The 20,534-nt window shown below is 42.9% G+C and overlaps 1 protein-coding gene across 1 annotated transcript in view; it reads left to right on the top strand.

Moving 5' to 3' along the window:
• Positions 1-5,548: 5,548 nt before the first annotated feature.
• CORIN (corin, serine peptidase) overlaps positions 5,549-20,534 on the top strand; it is a 234,550-nt gene continuing 219,564 nt past the window's right edge. The window contains exon 1 of the mRNA XM_032397831.1: positions 5,549-5,620. Within this exon, the coding sequence (XP_032253722.1) occupies positions 5,549-5,620 (72 nt within the window). The remainder of the gene's footprint in view (positions 5,621-20,534) is intronic.

Raw genomic sequence — 20,534 nt, 5'->3', positions numbered from 1 at the left:
GTAAAAGTTGGATGAGCTTACTATCTGAAATTTGGGGCATATTTATGTTGAAATCTTTAGTTTTTCAGCTTAAACTTTTAGGGATTGATCAGCATTTAGTGTTTCTGTTTCAATTACTTTCCCTATTCAAGTCCAAATTAAATTCAGATAATTTCAAATAAATTGGTATAGTCTTTGCTGAAATTGCCAGAGGAACTTTATTGAAGCAAAACATTGAAAACATTTGCTTTTTGCAAAGAAGTCTGATGCTTGAACTTCATGGCTATGAATGTTAAAAATTTTAAACACAGATAAGTATCTGTTGTAATGTTTAAAGATGACGTAAAGCACTTTTGGCTCTTCCTGTTATTTCAAATGACCCAGGTATCTCCAGCTGTTACATTTGCCCATCCCTGGGTGTTAGAAAGTGAGGCAGATGTTTAAGCTCTGGAGCTAGAATTGATGTAGGGCAGCTATGTGTCTTCTCTGGTCTGCAGAAGTTGTCCTCTGTATTGAGTGGCAGTGATTAGACCACCCTAAGCCATGGGCCTTAGAGTCTACTTATAAGTTGGTGAGCTGCATAGAGGGAAGAAGCACCCCCTAGAAAAGATGTGAATTTGGGGGTGGGGAGAGGGAGGAGTTGGGAACCCCTCAGCTCTCCAGAAACTCTTAAGGGACAAGAGACCAGGTGTCCACCTGGAAAACCGTTTTCTTTCTTTTTTTTTTTTAAGATTTTATTTATTTATTTGACAGAGACACAGCGAGAGAGGGAACACAAGCAGGGGGAGTGGGAGAGGGAGAAGCAGGCTTCCCGCTGAGCAGGGAGCCCGATGTGGGGCTCGATCCCAGGACCCTGGGATCATGACCTGAGCCGAAGGCAGACGCTTAACGACTGAGCCACCCAGGTGCCCCACCATTTTCACGTATTGCAGAATCTTGGTCTGTTGAGGAAGTTTAGGTCTCCTATTTGCTGTGCTACCTCTCCTGCTAAATTTTCAATTAATGTGGGGGCATGTATTTATGTGGTACTGTGAAGAATCACCCACATACAGCCTGAAATTCCACAGTCTAGATTCATTTGAGTTAAAACACTTTTAGAGAGACCTTCCCTTTTCACCATCATCTAGCCATCCTCTATCTTAACAGTATTTTTTCCTCATAGCACCATACCTGTCATTGTATTATGTATTTGTTTATTGTCTCATCTTCTTCACTAGAACGTAAGCTCCATGAGGGCAGGAGTGCAGTTTGTTTACTGATGTAACCCCAGAGTGCGCATGCCTAGCCACATAGTAGATGCTGGTATTAGTTTTCTCGGGCTACCATAGCAAATTACCACAAACAGAAAGGTTTGAAACAACAGAAGTTTATTCTCTCACAGGGCAGGAGTTCAGAAGTCCAAAATCAAAGTGACAGTGGGGTTGGGTAGGTTCGTCTGGACACTGAAAACTGTTCCATGCCTCTCTCTTAGCTTCTGGTTGTGGGCGTCAGTCTTTGGCTTGTCCTGGCTTGTAGACATAATCCCAGTCTCACGTCCATCTTCATATGACCTTCTTCTCGGTGTCTGGGTTCTTTTCTGTCTCCTATAAGGACACTATTTGTATTTAGGGTCCACTCTGAGCCAGTATAATCTCATTTTAACTAATCACATTTGCAAAGACCCTATTTCCAAAGGAGGAAGGTGACATTCTCAGGTTCCAAAGGGACATTAAATTTTGGGGGCGGAAGAGGGCCAGTATTCAACCCACTGCAATGCTCGATATTTGATGGACGGATGAATGAATTCACAGTGTAATTCTAGGCTGTAAACTCCTTGGGTATTTTTCATTACTCTCTTAGTAATCGTGCTGCAGAAGGTAGGGTTTAACAGGTCAGTCTGGTCCCAGATTGCTTGGGCTCCAATTCTGGTTCTGCCACTTCCTAACTGAAATCTCGGGCAATTACTGAACTTCTGTAAGCCTCAGTTTTCTCTCGTAAAATAGTGACATTAAACGTTACCTATTTTTTGTCTGCAACTATTTTAAAGCACTTTACATTTTTAAAATTCTCACATAGCCTGTGTATTCGCATTTTACAACAAAGGAAACTAGGTTTGTTTCAAGAATTAAAAACAGAAAATAGGGGCGCCTGGGTGGCTCAGTCGTTAAGCATCTGCCTTCGGCTCAAGTCATGATCTCAGGGTCCTGGGATCGAGCCCGGCATTGGGCTCCCCGCTCCACGGGAAGCCTGCTTCTCCCTCTCCCACTCCCCCTGCTTGTGTTCCCTCTCTCGCTGTGTCTCTCTCTGTCAAATAAATAAATAAAATCTTCAAAACAAACAAACAAAAAAACCCAGAAAATAGGTAAGTCACTTTGTGAAGTACTTGGAACATAGTGCTTAGAAAATCTTAGCTATAATAATGGATAAATGTGACTTAATCTCATAATTTTAAGACCTCTGTTACAAATTGATTCATGAATCAGAAAAAGAAATCTTGTGAACTGAGGCACCTCAGTTATTGCTCACACGGTCGCTGTCATTGGGGGTGCACTATTCCTGGGAAAACCAGGCAGAATGCTGGCCAAAGGCAGGGGCATTTCGACAAACTGCAGTAAGGGACCCTGGTGGGGGAGGGGAACAGCACTAGGTGTGTGAGGACACTAAAATAAAATTCCTTTGGAACTTTCGCTGGGCCAATTCTTACTAACTTCTTCCCAAATGACTGTTCTGGTGTATTAGAGGAGAGGATTGTGTCCTAGCAATATATTCAGTAAACGGAATGTCTACACAGGCTACTTTTAACATATGCAGAATATTTCAGTGTGCAGATATGGGTATGTTTTTTTTCTTCTTTTAAACTGAAAAAAACTCTCCCCTCCCTGCAACAGGTAAACTTCCAGTTTGCCTGTTTCTTGCTCTTTAATATTTTTAAAAAGCCAGCATCTTTAGATCACAGCTAAAAAGTTTACATTCTAAATTCCACATTATTTTCAAGTATCCTTCCATAGCTTATATATGTGTACATTTGTTTAGTGTATTTATTCTACTAGACTGGAAGTTCTGTGAGGGCAGGAACTTTTATTTTGTTCATCTGGCAGCTAGCAAATCCTAAATGAGTATTAGTTGAATGAGTAACTAAATAAGTCATGGGGTAGCATCTCTATCTTAGCTACTGCTTGCCTATTATCATCCTGGGATGCTGGCCGCCTCTTTAAAATATCTCTTGTTCTCAAATTGCCTTCATTTGTAGTACTAAGCACTAAATAGGCCTGTAATATATGTGACCAAAGTTTGATCTCTAAAATCACCCTGAAATTTTCAGAGGTATAGTCACAACCTTTAAGTTGATTTTTCCACAAATCTCTTCAAGGTTTGTATTTTTTCTTTTAAATTATCTAATTAGCTGGATATAATGCTAGACAATAAAAATTTCAAAAGGCTAGAAACGTTTCTTGTGAAATTAAAATATTTTAAGAAACTAACTGATGGTTGTCACTTTAAGCTGAAAAGCGAATGTGGCAAATTTTTAAAAAGGAATAATTCAGATAGGTCATTGAAGATTACTGTGGGCCCTCTGCATAGTCAAAGTACTTTGGATATGTTAGGAGACTTCTCACATTTTTGTGATTTCTTACATTATAAACCTTTGTTACAAAGTATGTAAAAATAGATGTTTACTCTCACGCTAACAATACTTCAAGTATTCACTCTGGTGCATTGATAACGAGAACTAGTTGGGGTTTTTTTTTTTTGCTGGAAAGAAGTTTAAGGAATTCTTATTTTAAGGAATCTTATCCAGCAATGTAAGCAGCTTTAGTTCTCAGAACATAGTATAGTTGTGGAAGAGAGAGGGACGCTTGTCTACCTACACTGGCGATCTCAAATCCACTGACGTAGATACTTTAATTTCACAGTTCTGGTAGCACCTCCACCAGAGGGCAGAACGTGGAAGGGAGAGGAGGTGAAAAATTCATACTTGCCTTCAGAATGCCTGTAGAAACACTGAGGACTAAATCCCACCCTCCTTTTGCAAACTGAGCTAACTGGGGCTCAGATCTGCTCAAGGTAGACCTGGCTGAATAATCCACTAGGCTCTTCGTTTTCAGGCTGGTGTCCCTGCAGTAGTGATGAGGTCTGATGAGGCAGTATTGTAGTAAGAACACAGGCCTGACATTACACTGCTTCCAGGCATCCCAGCTCAGCACTTGGCTAGCTTAGGCTGGCTACTTTGGCTCCCTAAATCTTTCTCATCTCTAAAGTAAACATAATAATAATACCTCAGAGAGTGGTTGATAGAACTAAAAGAGAGAATGCATGTATGGTGCTCAGCACAAAGCTTGCCACAGATACCAAGAGCTTAATTGTTGTGAATTATGATAAACTTGTCAGATGCTGGATTTCAGGTCTGATGTTTGGAACACTCTTTTACTATACACATGCAATATTTTTTACTTTTTCATTTCAGAAACAAAATACTGATTTTTCTCCAATTTTACAAATGTATACTCCCCCCACCCCAGCAATAATATTCAAGGGGCAGGTACCTGATACATACTTTGTTGACTATGCATGGCCTCCACCAGAAAAACGGAGATGGATTTATTCAATGACCTCATGAGTCATTTTTGAAATTTCCATTAAGATCTTGACTGAAGTTGGATGAAAACTCATTTCTAAGAAAAATGCAATGTATTCTCCTGCCCCCTTTCCCCAAACATGTGACAACTGTCTTGGGCTTCAAATGGTAATCTTTACCGTTGTAAATACTTGCAGTTCCCTCCTTGATGTGTCTGGAGAGCCGTTGCTAGTGAATGACAGAAAAGTGGAATTGTTGGCCTCTCAGTTGCAGCCTGTGGATTCCTCCCTAGGAAATTGCCACCTAGGTGTATGGAAGCAGCCTGAGGTTCTCCCGCATCCCTGGAGCCTCAGCAAAGTCTCGGGCGTCTTGCAAAAGCAGTTTCTTCATGTAAAATGTAATAGAGGGCAAGTTTCTATTTGCCTAATGCAAATAATGCCGGCCTTCGAAACGTTAAATCTTTTTTTTTTGAGAAAACAAATTTGGCCTTTAATTGCCAGTGCCTGCAGTTATTTTGATTTTTCCTTGGCTAGGCTCTGGCTGAAAGAAAATGGTCTAGGATGGGATAAGGAGATTCTGGCGAGCCGAGAAGTAACTCTTTTGCTCCCAACTACTCTGTCTCCCACAGCCCAAACTTTCAAGTTTCATCCTTTTCTTGCTGCCCTCGAGGGGCGTAAATTTGGTGGGGTGGGGGAAACGGGCAGTCCGCTTGGCTTTCCCTCTGCCCCTGGAGAAGAATTTTGAATGCAAAGAGGTGGGGTTGCGGAGGATCTGTCCTTAAGGGCTCTTAAGGGTTGGACCCAGAGACGGGAGTGAAGGGAGGGAGTGGTCCGCGGGTGGGATCTGTCGAGCAGACAAAATGTGGGGCCCCTGCCCCGTGAAGTTTAACTTGTCTCTTACTGAGTGAGGAGCAAGGCGTCCCTAGTACGCCTCGCCCCCCAGCCCATCCCTCGCAGGGCACGAAGAGGAGAGAACAGCGACCAGGGTACGAGTGGGCAGAGGAAAAAGCGAGACATGTTCTCCAGCAAACAGCCCCCTGCCCTGGCTCGGGAAGAGCGCTACCGCCCAGCCCGGGGCCCGGAGCAGGTAAGACCCACGTACAGCGCTTGCCCGCAAACAGGTCGGCTGACCTCTCAGTCCGGTTGAATTGAGGGTCAAGCCCTCCCTCCCCTGCGCCCTCGTCCCTCGGTGCCACCTTCCTCCCCCGCCGTCGGTGAGCTTTCGGCTTCCCCAGCCCGGCGCTGAGCTCCCTGCAACCTGTCCTCGGGCGCAGGATCCTCCACGGGGCGCTCAGCGTCCGCGACCCTCGCAGGGTCATGGGCAGAGTTTCCTTCAGCGTCAGAGTCGGGTCGGCCCGGAGACCCCGCTCTCCTTGGCAGGGGCGCCGCCACGTCTCCCACAGAGTCCCTCCTCGGCCGGGCGCCCTGCGCGCAGCGAGTGGACTGGGCGGTGCGCGGGCGCCCGCGGAGCCTGCAGCAGGAGCGTCGCGACCGGCCCCCCGGGGGTCCCCCGCTTCCTCGCTGCGCCAGCGTCGCGGACGCCCGACCTTTGCGAGCACGGCGCAGCAGCCCCGCCGTCCCCAGACGTAGGTCCGCTTTCCAGCTGCGCGCGTCTCGGTCTCCATCCCTCTAAGAGCCCGGACTCGCGCTCGCTTCCCCCCGCGACCAGCTGGTGCCTGGAGCTCACTGGCCCACTCTGAGCGTTGGCACCCCATAACCGGTCCCGCTTGCAGCGTGCCGGGAACTCCCGCGTCCCCAGCGCGCAAACTTTGTCTTGGCGCAAATCCGCGGGGGCACACGGGGCGCCAGCCTCCGGGGGGCGCAGGTTCAGAGCTGCTCCGGGTTTGGCGGGCTCCGATCGCGTCCTGGAAAGGGACAGCGCTGCCCTTAGTTCTGGAGAGGAAAGGTAGGGAAGAGCATCACGGACGGTCCCCACTGGCCTGAGTCCCCAGGAACAGGGTCCGATTCGCGACTGCCCTTCTTTTGCGGTGTCAGGAGGGTCCCAGAATCCGCTCACTGCCGCTCGGTCCTGGCTGCGGGCGGGGACTCTGCGGGCTGAGCGGGCGAGAGGAAGGTGGTGTCGTGTCGGATCCTGTGGGGACTCTTCCCCAGCTCCCGTGGCGGTGGATGGCGGTGCCGGCGCTTTTAGCACTGCGGGTCATTCCCAGCCCGAGCCCCGAGCCCCGAGCCCCGATCCCCGAGCCCCGGGCGCTGCGAGCTCGTCGGGAAAGCCGCCGGGTTGGGCGTTCGCAGGGAAGCTGTCCTCGCAGTTCCTGAAGTGGAGCTTTCCTCCCGCGGCAAACGTCTGAGAACAATGCGCCACGAAGCCTAATTCATGTATAAGACTACCTACGGCGGCTTCTATATGCACATTTGTAGTTTGTAGGGTTTTTTGGTTTTGTTTTTGTAAAGGAATTTACTGATGGAAACAAAACTGCTAAGGAACGCCAGACTGCTACCAGAAAGGGAGCGAAGTCAGGATCGTTGTCCAAGAACACACATTTTAGCTGAAGGTGTTGAAATTAAAGATGCTGCAAAACATTAATTTTTGGCATAACCCGGAGAGAATGAGAAGAAACAATGCATTTTTTTTTAAAAAGTCATAAAATCCATTTTTGTTAGTCACAATACAACACTCACCTGCCTGTTTGTATTATTTGGTGCCGGATAGTTTGTTTGTATGTGATATTATGCTAAAAATTAGTCCCCAAAACCAGATTCCTGGGGATTGAGAGGTTAGACTAGAGATCTAGGCACCCCGTGCCATCACCACACACCAGCTGGGGTTTCATTTTGGAAGAGCCACCTTTCCCACCATGGTTTTGCCTGGATTTCAGCACTTGCTGGCTCTGTTGTCCTGCAAGCCCCTCAGTTGCCCCTCTCCATTGTTGGGGGGCAGACAGGAAGGAGATTGGAGGAGAAGCTGAGCAGCCTGCTATCTCCAGATAGTTAGCATCGTCACGCTCTAAAATCTGTATTTTCAGATCCTCATACTGTTAATGAGGTACTTGGTTGCTCATTTTTCCTCTTTGCCTTACCTCTAGCCTCCCTTGACATAAAGACCTAAAGACTTGGGCTTTAGGGTTTCTGAGTGTCTCTACTGTTGGGGAATGGGCATTCCCTGAAGACCAGGAAAGCTGCCATACAGAATTTTCCTGAATGGGCCCAAGGGAGAAAGGTTTATTTCATGTTCCACTTTGGCCTTGATAAGTTATTTGCTAAGCATGTGTCCGTGCAGCCTGTTTGCCCCATCAGGGTTTTTGGCGTTCCCCTTTGCCTGGCCAAGTAGAAAATGGGGCAAGTTGGCTCAAGAATACTGACCTGTATGGAACACTAGATCCACAGGAAGCACTCAAGCAACCTCCAGACTTAACCTGTTCTGTGAAATCTACTCAGACACATGCATGTGCACATACACATGCATGCGCTTTCGTGTTTTAGACTGTTTTTCAGTGGGGGTAGCAATGGAAGAAGTCACAAGAATGAAGGCTGCTGTTAGCTCACATGCCTTGGAGGGGAGAGTATGGATTTTGGTGTTTAAGCTAAATTCAAATCTCTGGCTTTACCCCTTAAAAGTTACAAGGCTCTGGGCAAGTCAGATACTTCTGTTGAACCTTAATGTCCTCATCCAGCAAATGGGGATAATACTACTGACCATTTATAAGAATGCAGTGAGGATTAAGGAAATGAATATGTCCTAGAAATACTACCCATATTAGTGGTCTCCCTAACCTATTTTTACTTAACAGAACTGGTCTCCTCTCAGACCCACTGAGTCTGTCAGGCTTTTCTCCACATCCAGGCTTCTGTGATTCTAAAGGTGTGCTCTCCAATAGAGTAGCTGCTGGTCACACATTGTTATTTAAAATTAATGTCATTATTTAAGTCCATCAAAATTAAATCCAATTAAAAATTCAGTTCTTCTCTCTCACTAGACACTTTCCAAGTGCTCAATAATCACATGTGACCACTGGTTACCATATTATGTTGATAGAACATCTTTTTCAATGTGGAATGTCCTCTTGAGCTTTCTTTTACTTGAGTGATAATTTAATGAGGCTCTTGGAGGATACAGGTTTTCTGTCCAGTGCCTCCTTTTGCTTCTTTTCTTCCCAAGGAGTGGTTTTGTATTGCTAAATCACTTCTGTTTTGTTGACGTCTCTGACACTGCTGGGGTATTTGTTGAATGGTAAATGGCTAGATCCCTTTATGAATCAGTCAACAAGTGTGAATTAGCCACAGAGTCCTTGGGCATTCTCCCCTCAGCCTTGATGATTTTTGATAACGTATTGTTCTTTTCCCTCACAATGACTTTTATGGCTGATGGTTTTCCTAGTTTTAGAGCAGAGACTCTAATCTAATAGAGGGAGGCTCTTCTATCTCCCTTGTGCCCTGACATGTTGATTTCTTATAAGAATGACCATACAAGAAGACTAGGTTCCATGTTTGCCTCAAATCCACTGAGAGTGTTCAGTTTATTCGGATTTGAAACTAGCACCTCTGCCTTATTCTGTAGGACCCCCTCCTGAACCTATCACCATTTGACAGACTGTATATTTTACCTCTTTATTTGGATTGTTTTCTGTGTCCTCCTACTCTCAGATAGAAGCGCCACATAGGCAGAGATTTTTCTGTGTTTTTGTTCATTGCTAGAAGAATGCCTGCTACATAGTTGGTACTTATTAATTACTTGTGAATGAATGACTATGCAGAGACATATTTGGGACTAGCTAGGATAGATTCTGTATTAGGTTCCCAGGGCTCTGTACCAAATAACTACAAACTGTGTGGCTTAACACCACAGAAATTTATTCACTCAAATCCAAAATCAAAACGTCAGCAGGGCTATGTCCCTTGAAGGTTCTGTGGAGGAATCCTTCCTCCCCTCTTCCTAGCTTCTGGTGGTTGCTGGCAATCCTTGGCCTTCCTTGGCTTGTAGCTACATCACTCCAGACTCTGCCTTCATAGTCTTTCCCTGCATTTCAGTGTTCTTTTTTCTTATTATAAGGACACCAGTCATATTTGGTTTAGGGCTAGTCCTAATCCAGTATGACCTCACCCTAAATAAGTACAAAAGCAAGACCCTATTTCCAAAAAAAAAAAAAAAAAAAAGGCTTACATTCTGAGATTCCAGTGGACATGACCTTTGGGGGACATGATTCAAGCCAGTACAGATAGATAAGTAATCCTTTCCCTGCCTGGATTCCTAACCCCCTAGAGGTTGATTTTGTTTCTGGGGCTTTGCTAAAATCAGCTTTGTGCCAAATACAGTCCACAACGTTGGTTATTCTTACAGACAAATAATCACCGCGCAGGATGGGAGATTAGGTCGGCTTTCTACATGCGTGTGGAATCCATGGGATGGTTCATTTCTGGATTGCTGGAACCGCTGCCCCTTCCTGAGCCTGTTGCTGTTCCCAGCCCTGTCGCCAGCCTCGACTTCTTTCTCTTTGCTCAAATAGAGCCCCTGTTGTCCCAGAGCGCTGGTTGGTCTGCCTCATCCCCGAGCATTCTGCAGCAGTGTTTGCTCAGCTCTGAGTTCTGCCGAAGGGTGCCCATCAATTATGTTTTCCGCTCAGTCTGCTGGCAGTTGCCTCCGTCAGCTCACCTTCCGGCAGCTGTTTGAATATTCTCCTGTAGTACATTTCTGATGTCCACACCATCAGAACTGGTGGCGACAAGCGCAGTGTCAGTGCTTGATGGGCTGGTTGGAGATGCGGGGTGGTCCTGTAGGTGATCCATCTTGCCATTCAATATCAGTGCTGAAACTCTGTTGGCAGCTCAGGAGGATATCTGTGGAGAAAGGCCAGGCATCCAACAGTGTGGCTTAGGAGTTGGGCAGAAAATAAAGGGGTGAGTGGCGAAGAACATTTTGGGGCCACTAGTTGTGCTCAGCCCAGGACCCCTTTGAGCCTTTAGGCTGACAGTGTTTGAAGAGCACCTTTTATTTCCAGCAGTTGGGAGACTTTTAAAGAAAGGTCTTTATGCAGCTGTGAAAGTGAACCGTGTCACTCTCCAGAGCCTCATGAGGTCATTCTGTTAAAGTGTCACAGTAGCATGGTAAAGGTTGATAGCACCGGGAAATCTTAATGTGGGGCTGCCCGAACCCCATGAGTAGTGAAAAACCTCTGTAAACTGTTCCATGTGAAATTTTCTGGCTCGGGCACCATAATACCCTGAGAGGTTAAGAGTCATGTACCAGACCCAAATAACTTCAACTTATGAGAATCAGCCACACAGCCTGGACAAAAGGAGGAATAGATTCATCCATTTGCTCAATGAACATTTCTCTGCCAGGCACAGTACTAGGCTTTGGGGTACACCAGTGGACAAAAACACAAAGATTCATGCACGTGTGGAGCTTAGCTTCTAACTAAGCACTGAACACGAAATTGGTAGTGCAAGGAAGACGGATAACGGTTTAAGTAGTATGAGTCACTTTGCCTATCATTCTACCTAGTGCCAGGGAGTGAGAGCCCAAGATAAGAGAAGGGAATCCACGGTTAGTTTCAGAATACTGGTGTCTTCCTATGTATCCACCATGCAGTCCTCCGTCCTCTGTGTGGTCCTGTGTTTAAAGCTTTGAGCCTTCTTGTCTTCTACCCCAAACCAGTTAATTCATCTAGTACTCAACTGATGAGCCTGTTCCATCTCTGGAATAACTGACCATGTGGGGTTTATGGACAGAAGTTGTATTGGTCTCCAGTGTGGCACTTTCCTTAAGGATTTTCAAGGTTTATTTTGACCATACACGATTTTCACCTTTGAGTGCCTATTTCAGAGCCTCATCCTGCAAACAAGATGCCACTCCTCTGTAGTGTGGTTTGGAGATCAAAGCTGTATTATTTTGCTTAATCTATTTCTCTGTGATCATTCAGAACAATTCTGTCCAAGTTGAACAAAAACAGAAAATCACAAATGGGAGTTCTGGTCTTTGTCTGATACTAAGTTGTTTTGAGACTTTACAGAAGTCAGCCTGTTTGATCCTGGTGTCTTCATAGCTAAAATGAGGTAGTTGGACTAGACACTCTCCAAGGTTTCTAGATCTAAAAGCTGAAGTGTTAATGTGGCAGAGAAAATGAGCAGTGCATTGTACCTTTTTTTTTTTTTCCCTCCTGTCTTTCTGACATTTGAGAAGTGCTGTCTGGGGAGGAGGCATTCTAGCAGCCCTTAATGTCTGCCTCTCTCTTTGTGGGTCTTTTTGCTGATTCTTCTTATGGTGACCATCTGCCAAAGTGCAGAATTTCCCGTTCAACCCCAAAGAAGACTGACCAGAGAGCCCTGATTTGTCCAGTAGATGGCCCAGGATCAAGTTGGGAGCCAGATACGCCTCTGGTCATAGCTGAGGAGCAGTTTGACACAGGAGAAAAATCATTTTCCTTAAATGGCTAGGTAGGACACACACCCCTCTGTCTTCTGTTAAGAAACAAAAGATAATAAATACATGTTCAGAGATGCAAAGGAACAGACTTCTTAGGGAAAAAAGGAAGAATTGTTGAATCTCTGAAATTTAGGAAGCTTGGTTATAAAATAACTGAGGAAGTAGAGTAAGCCTGATTAACCCATTAAACCCAAGCCAGGAAATAGGCTCACACAGCCCTGGGTGCTCATGCATGCAGACCTGACTCATCATTTAGCTGTTAGCGCCTCCAGCAAGTACATTTCCCTAGGCTCAGTTTCCTTCTCTGAACAATGGGGACAGGATCCCTCATGAGATGGTTGTGATTAAAGATTCAGTAAGATAATGCTTTGTGGAGGTGCTTTGTAAGAATACAAGTTGTTATTATTATTATTATTTTTTTGGTTACTGTTATCTGTGGCGAATTTAGTTGTGTCTGTCCCTAGATAATATCCCTCTTGATTTGAAATTTCAATTCTGTGTAGTCAGTTGCTCTCGCTAGAGAAGGTTGAAAGAAGAAATGTTGTTTTCTTTGTCTGGGCTCCCTTATGAGTATGACAAAAATAAAGCAATTGAAATTTAACATCACCCTGCTTCCCTTTGTGGTGTACAGTAGCATCATCCCTTAGAAATATAATGTCGGCCACATGTATAATAGAAAACTGTCAAGTGGCTACATTTGAAAAAGTAAAAAGAAACAGATTGATGTTAATGTATTTTATTTAACTCACTGTGTCTAGGATTTTATAATTTTAACCTGGAATCCATACAAAAATTATTCATGAAATATATTACTTTTTTTTTTAAATAATAAGTCTTCAAATTTCAATACTCTTACAGCACATCCCCAGTCAGATGGGTCACATTTCTATGCTCAGTAACCACATGTGGCTCGTGTCTACCATACTGGATAGTACAGACCATATGGACTATGGTAGGTTGAATAGTGGCCCCCCAAATATATCCATGTCTTATTTCCCGGGACCTGTGAATGCACTCTTATGTGGCAAAAAGGACTTTGCAGATGTGATTAGTTAAGATTCTGAGATGGGGAGATTATCCTGGATTATCTGGGAGGACCTGCTATAATCCCCATGTCCTTGGGCAGGAGAGTCAGAGTCAGAAGGAAGCAATGAGATGGTGGGTGTGGAGGTTGGAAAGAAGTGTTTTCAAGATGCAGGAAGGTCCACCAGCCATGGCCTACAGACAGACAACCACTAAAAGCTGGAAAAGGCAAGGAAACAGATTCTCCCCTGAGAGCCTTCCAAAGGAAGCGGCTTTGCTGACACCTTGACTTTGGCCCAGTGACCCTGATTTCAGACTTCTGACCTCCAGGATTAAAAGGAAATTAAGTGTGTGTTGTTGTCAGCCACTGTGGTAATTAGTTACAGCAGCCAAAGGAGACGAATTCCTTACTAATAGTCTAATGTTAACATCGTTTCTAAGACTGATTTGAGAAGGTGTTTGTCTGGCTCCATCATCTTAGACAGTTATGGTTATTGGCTTCATCCCAGCCTGGGCTAGGGTAGCGATGTGCTGTCATTCCTAGGATTGCTACCCATTATAGCCATCCTCCCTGAGCAGTGGAGTGTTTCTGACTGACTCAAGTGCAGCCTTTGATGACAAAACTCAGTTGATGTCATTGTCCTTGAGGCTGAACAGTGGAGAGAGGTTATAGTACACAGGAGGGAAAAATGGTGTGGAAAAACTTACTGGCTCTCTCTACTATCCACTCAATAGTTTCTTAAATCTAAAAATGTGCTGAAAATAATGTCTATCAATTTTAAAAAAAGTATTGCCCTGTGGGTTTGGTAGGGGTAAAGTCTTATACTTTTTTTCCCCCCAAAGATATTATTTATTTATTTATTCGACAGAGAGAGACACGAACTGAGCTGAAGGCAGATGCCTAATGACTGAGCCACCCAGGCGCCCCTTATTCTTATACTTTTATCTGTGAATGCTAGTGAACGTGATTGGACCGCTAATTCTCAACGTTTAGTGAGCATGAGAATCACCCATCGCCGGGTGGGACCCTAGAATTTGCATTTCTAACAAGTTCCAGGGAATGCAGATGGAGCAGGTGGGCAGAGAGGTGTTGGGAGGTCCCTGGGAATCCCTGGCCTGCAGGAGGGCATCCCAGGCCTGGCCTCCGTGGGGAGGGTACGGCGTTACTGCGGGGAAGGCCCTGAGGCCGGCCTCCCCTCGCCCACCAGGGTATACACACACTCCTCTTCCAACAATAAGCTGAGCGGCCCCATTGCTAAGGAACTTGAGAGTGGGCACCTCTCCTCTTGCATGGCTCTTTTGGGTCTCCCACCCTGAGGTCAATCCTGAGATCCCCAAGTCTCAGCTAAAAATACCTCATTTGCCATACAGGCCAGCTGTCTTCTCAGATTTCCCAGCTGGAGTGAATCCCCCAGACCTGGGGCTGCCCCAGTGGAAAGGCTATAAACAGAAAATACCAAGTTAAAAATAGCCCTAGGGAGGCCCCTCAAAGTGCTCACACCCAGCGGCCCACTGGAGATGACCAGTTCCAGGCAAGGGGGCAGGTAGGAGAATCAAGCCAGGAAGGGATGAAGAACTTAGGCTTTGTCCGGGTTCATCCTGCGGAGGAGTTAGGGCAAATTTTAGAGACTAGCTTCCTCTCTCCTGGTCTTTGTGTTTTTTTTTTCTTTTTCTTTTTTACTGTAAATTCCAGAATTGGTAACTATAGTCCTAAACCGGCTAATGGTGGTTTTTATGCTACCATCTTCTGCATAACAATACAGTTGAGCTTCCCATCCTTTCTGAAATTGAAACAGAAATGAGCCTTTCCAAAGGTGTCCTTGGCAAGAAAGTCAAGTGGTCCCTTGGAAAGACCTGCAAGAGCTGATTTATGTGCCAGGGTCAGTGGTCTGGGTCATCTTGGGGCCACCTCTGATGGTCTTCCTCACTCCCTCCTGTCTAGCACCCACACTTTTCATTTGGATTGTTTTGACTTGACCTCTATCAACGGAATGTCAATAAAGAAGAACAAAAATTCTCTCTGGATAAGAGATAAATAATCCTAACTAATAATATTCTCCAATCATTTTGTGTCAGAAACTCCTAAAAGCAGGCAACGCTCTTCCTTTCTTCCTTGGAGAGAGCTTTCCCAACAGGTGAAAAATACCTTCTTTCCAGAAAAATTAATATTCTTCCTAGTGGAAGTAAACAAAACTCATGGGATAACTATTGTAATTTTTATTAAAAATTTTTAAAAATTAAAACAAAATTTCTTTAAATTTGTATTTATTATTTTTTTAATTTTTAAAAGCGAGCTTTTCTTTTTAAAAAGTTTGTTGTTTCTCCACTCACATTTCTCAAAGACAAAGGGAAAATATAACAAATTATCCAATTTGACCTTTTCCCTCTTAATAGAGTGTTGAATGCTCTGCAGTGTGGCCCGTACATTGGTCAAGTCAGATCGGAAGCGATGAACGCAGAGCTTCTGTGGTGGTCTGGCTGCTGCAGCATCAGACGTGAAACACACAATACACACCCTCACAGCCTCCTGACTTCAAGGTAGGGGAGAAGGCTGAAGGACCCAGATCTTGTCATCTTATCCATCTTTTTTATCGAAGTGGGAAGAGAGTGAACAAAGGAAGAACACGATTGCCTTCTATAGATTTCACACCTTTGTTTGGATCTTCCTATTCTTGCCCCTTGGTGAAGAGCCGACTGAAACCGGGGGCAGTGCAGTGGCCAAGAGCTTGGCCGTGGAGTGGTGCCCTGCGGGGTGTGTTGGAGCCCAAGTAGGGAAAGGAGGGGTGGGTATGGGGTCAGCCTGGGTGTGGGGTCAGACCTTGAGTGGGATGAAGAAGGCAACCAAGCGTGGGGGCAGCCGAGGCAGGGTGTCAGAGCTCAGACAGCGTGAGCCTGGCGCCCCATGCGGAGATGGGGCGGAGATGGGGCCGGGAGACTTGTTGCAGCCTGGAGGACTGATCAAATAATTACACACAGGAATAAGCCACGTCTCTTGTTGTGGGAAAAAGGAGTTAAAGATAAAGAAAGGCAGAAAGCTAAATCTAGAACCCTGTGATATGGGATTGGAATTGGAGATACGGGTATAAATGTATGTTTCAACATATAAGAATAGATAAATACAGATGTAATGTGTGTATGTATATGCGGACAAAAGATAAATACATTTCCCCCTGTGGCTCTTGTCTGCTGAAAGACACTGGGAACAGTGACAACCTAAGAGCAGTGAGCACACCGTGTGGGTTCCAAGGGACAGCCAGCTCTAGGTTTTAGATACCATTTTTTACAAAAAGGAACCAAGGTTCTTGGAGAAATGGCTAATTCCAAGGGTGAGGCAAGGAAAGTACAAGATGAGTCTGAAACAGCCATCTTGTTCCAGAAAGCAAAAAAGGGCTCAAGGAACAATAGCACGCAGACTGACTTGGCTCCCACTGGCCAAATGGAAAGCCGTTTAGTGTCAAAATAAGTAATGGTGGTAACAGACGATAAACCATTGAATAAAATAGGAAACCAAGAGTTCATGCACGTGCCAAAAAAAGGATAAACTGAAAATTTGAAGGGATGGGATAGTTACATAATTTCAATACCTCACCACAAAATACTTATTGATTACACAGATGAGTGGGGGAGAGGAAGAGAGTAATATTGTAGGAGGGAGGCTTGGCAGATACCACGTGATTGATGTGATTGTATCAGCAAAGGAATACGTTGATAGGAGGCAATTAGAAGAATATAGGATCACTTTTGTGATATTTCTGCTACAGACGTCTGAATTTAATCCTAAACCACAACTCAACACTCCACAAAATAACTGGTCTGTAATTTACAAAAGCGTCAAAGTTATGGAGGTCAAAGGAAGACTGAAGGAGACAAAGGAAACATGAAAACCAAGTGTGACATCCAATTCTAAATTAGACTCTTTTGGTAAAAGGGGTATTATTGGGACTATTGGTAAAACCTGAGTGAGTTCTGAGAATTAGATGGTAGAAGTCTATCAGTGTAATTTCCTGGTTTTGGTGGTTGTGCTGTAGTTATGTAGGAGAATGTCCTGTTTGTAGGAAATGTCCACTGTCCAGAGTGATAGGGCTCCAGTTGGCAACTTATGAAATGGTTCAGAAAAATAGTTCTTTGTATTGTACTTCCACCTTTCCTATAAATAGGTGGTTGTTTCAAATTTTTAAAAAAGGAGAAAAAAGTAAATACATTTTACTTAATAATTTCAGGAGATTTAAAACTTTTTATGTTTGTATCGACACTAAGATTATTTGTAATCACGGCAACTTTTTTTGGGGGGGAGGCAGTAAACAAAAAGTACACTGTTAATACACAATCTTACATTTCCAAAAGGAGAATTTTTTCTAAGTTCTTCATATGAAAACAGGATTATTTATAATCACTTAGTTCACAATCATGATTTTTAATTGCATCTTCGTAAAGGTAAATGTCAATACACTGCATTTAGGCAATTACTAAACATTTAAAAATACCTTTTTTTTACTAGTTTAGTCTCCTAATTTGGATTCAGAGGTGTGCCTTTTCATAAGCAAATTAAATACATTCAAAACATACTACATATTTTAAAACATTTATTATTTATATGTTTGGTTTTGTCTCAAAGTATGGACAACTTTAGCACTGGAAAGCAATTCAGGAGAATTGGCAAATGTTATTCTTTATGAAATAATATATTATAATTTTAAAAAATTTCCCTTTCACCTATTTGCCCATCCTCCCACCCACTTTCCCTCTGACAACCACCAGTTTGTTCTCTGTATTTAAGTCTGTCTGTCTGTTCATTTATTTTGTTTTTTTTTAGATTCCACATGTAAGTGAAATCATATGGCATTTGTCTTTTCTGACTTACTTCACTTAGCATAATACCCTCTAGATCATCCATGTTGTCACAAATGGCAAGATCTTATTCTTTTTATGGCTGACTAATATTCCACTATTTTTTTTTATCCATTCATCTATTGACAGACACTTGAGTTGCTTCTATACCTTGGCTATTGTAAATAATGCTACAATAAACATAAAAGTGCATATCTTTTCAAATTAATATTTTTGTTTTCTTTGAGTAAATACCCAATAATGGAATTACTGGATAATATGGTATTTCTATTTTTAATTTTTGAGGCATCTCCATACTGTTTTCCACAGGGGCTGCACCAATTTATATTCCCACCAAGAGTGCATGAGGGTTCCATTTTCTTCACATCCTCACCAACACTTGTTAATTCTTGTCATTTTGATACTATCCATTCTGACAGGTGCAAAATGATATCTCATTGCAGTTTTTACTTGCATTTCCCTGATGATTAGTGATGTTGAGCATCTTTTCATGTGTCTTTTAGCCATCTGTATGTCTTCTTCGGAAAAACGTCTATTCAGGTTTGGGAGGTTTTTTGGTGTTGAGTTGTATCACTTCTTTATATATTTTGGATATTAATCCCTTATTGGATAAATCATTTGCAAATATCTTCTCCCATTCCGTAGGTTGCCTCTTTGTTTTGTTGATAGTTTTCTTTGGTATGCAAAAGCTTTTTATTTTTGTGTAGTCCCAATAGTTTAATTTTGCTTTTGTTTCACTTGCTTTAGGAGACCCATCTAAAAACATGTTGCTAAGGCTGATGTCAAAGAGATTATTGCCTTTGTTTTCTTTTAGGAGTTTTATGGTTTCAGGTCTATCATCTATTTTGAGTTCATTTTTGTATATGGTGTAAAACAGTGGTTTAAGAAAGTCCAGTTTCATTCTTTTGCATGTAGCTATCCAATTTTCCCACCACCATTTATTGAAAAGACTTTTTCTTACTGTATATTCTTGCCTCCTTTTTCATAGATTAATTGACCATGTAAGTGTGGGTTTATTTCTGGGTTCTCTGTTCTGTTCCATTGATCTATGTGTCTGTTTTTGTGCCAGTATCACACTGTCTTGATTACAGTTCCTCTGTATTATATCTTGAAATCTGGGATTGGGATACCCCCAGCTTTGTCCTTCTTTCTCAATTGCTTTAGCTATTCCAGGTCTTTTGTGGTCCTATACAAATTTTAGGATTATTCTAGTTCTGTGAAGAATGCTCTTGGTATTTTGATAGGAATTGCATTGAATCTGTAAATTGCTTATGAGAGTATGGACATTTTAGCAATATTAATTTTTCTAATCCATGAGCATGGTAGATCTTTATATTTGTTTGTGTCATCTTTAATTTATTTCATCAATGTCTTATGGTTTTCAGAGTATAGGTCTTTCATTTCCTTAGTTAAATTTATTCCTAGGTATTTTATCCTTTTTTTTTTTTAAGAGTTTATTTATTTGACAGAGAGAGAGACACAGCGAGAGAGGGAACACAAGCAGGGGGAGTGGGAGAGGGAGAAGCAGGCTTCCCGCGGAGCAGGGAGCCCGATGCGGGGCTCGATCCCAGGACCCTGGGATCATGACCTGAGCTGAAGACAGACGCTTAATGACTGAGCCACCCAGGTGCCCCATTTTATCCTTTTTGATACAATCATAAACTGATTTTTAAAATGTTCTTTTACTTGGGAATACTAACTGTGGAAAGATATCAAAACAAAATTTAAAGATATGATGGCTGGGCCAATGAGATTTATATTCTGAAAAGTCATCTTTTTCATCATCAACTTTATAATTTTAAGAAATGTTTTATAATTCTTAATACTTTGGACTATGACCATAACTATTAAGCGGCACAGATTATATTGTAAATATGAATTAACATATTAAAAACATTTGAAACCATCATTAGAAAGAAATGGGGAAGGTAAATTATTTAATTATGGGTGAAATAATTCTAGTAATTCAGTTTTGAGTGCTAATAAGTAAATATTCATTAGAATTCCTTGTCACTGAAGTATTTTCAGTATTAGACTGTTTCCTGTTGTAGTTAAGAATAACATGTTAAGTTTTCATGAAAAAGTGGAAGTTAGTTTTGTATGTTCATTTTCACATTACCACAAATTATTTACCCAGTAGTTACTCTATATAGCACTTAACACAATTATACTGAAAGAAGATTTGTATAACCATTTACTCTCTTTCTCCTCTGATAGACTGTGTGTTCCATGAATACTGTTTTCAGTAGCCACTTGGCATAGCTGTACAATCTAGAAAGCACGGTTTCCGAATTGCTCTTGCAATGAGCAGTCCGCTGGCAGGTTTAAGAGGCCAGCTTTCAGTAATTTCTCCGGTGCTTGCCTCCTTGGGGGCAATTAATTCATTTATTCTTTGAGATCTTACCCTTCTTCCTCTGTTTGATTTCTTTGGGTTCCAAGCATATATTATTAGCTAATAACCACCAAAACTATCTTCCCCTTTCTAATAGCCTCTTTAACAGTAGTAGACCTGGGTGCAACTTTGCTAGTCTTTATCTAGATCTTCAGAGTCATGTTTTCTTCTTCCTTTCTGCTCAGCTCATTGGCTCAAGTCTCAGCCTTTCTCTTAAGGAAATCTCTTTCTGCCTCTAGCTTCATTAGTTTGTTGTTTTGGAAATAAGACTGAAGTATGTTTTTTAAACCATTCCACATCTCCTTTGACTCCCTGAGTTAAACTGATTTTGTCAAGACAGAATGTTCAAAGCACAGG

This window comes from Phoca vitulina, unplaced genomic scaffold, assembly GCF_004348235.1.
Source record: "Phoca vitulina isolate PV1807 unplaced genomic scaffold, GSC_HSeal_1.0 scaffold3, whole genome shotgun sequence".
Taxonomy (NCBI): Eukaryota; Metazoa; Chordata; class Mammalia; order Carnivora; family Phocidae; genus Phoca; species Phoca vitulina.
The sequence above is the reverse complement of the archived record's forward strand: the minus strand, read 5'-3'. Positions and strand labels throughout refer to the sequence as shown.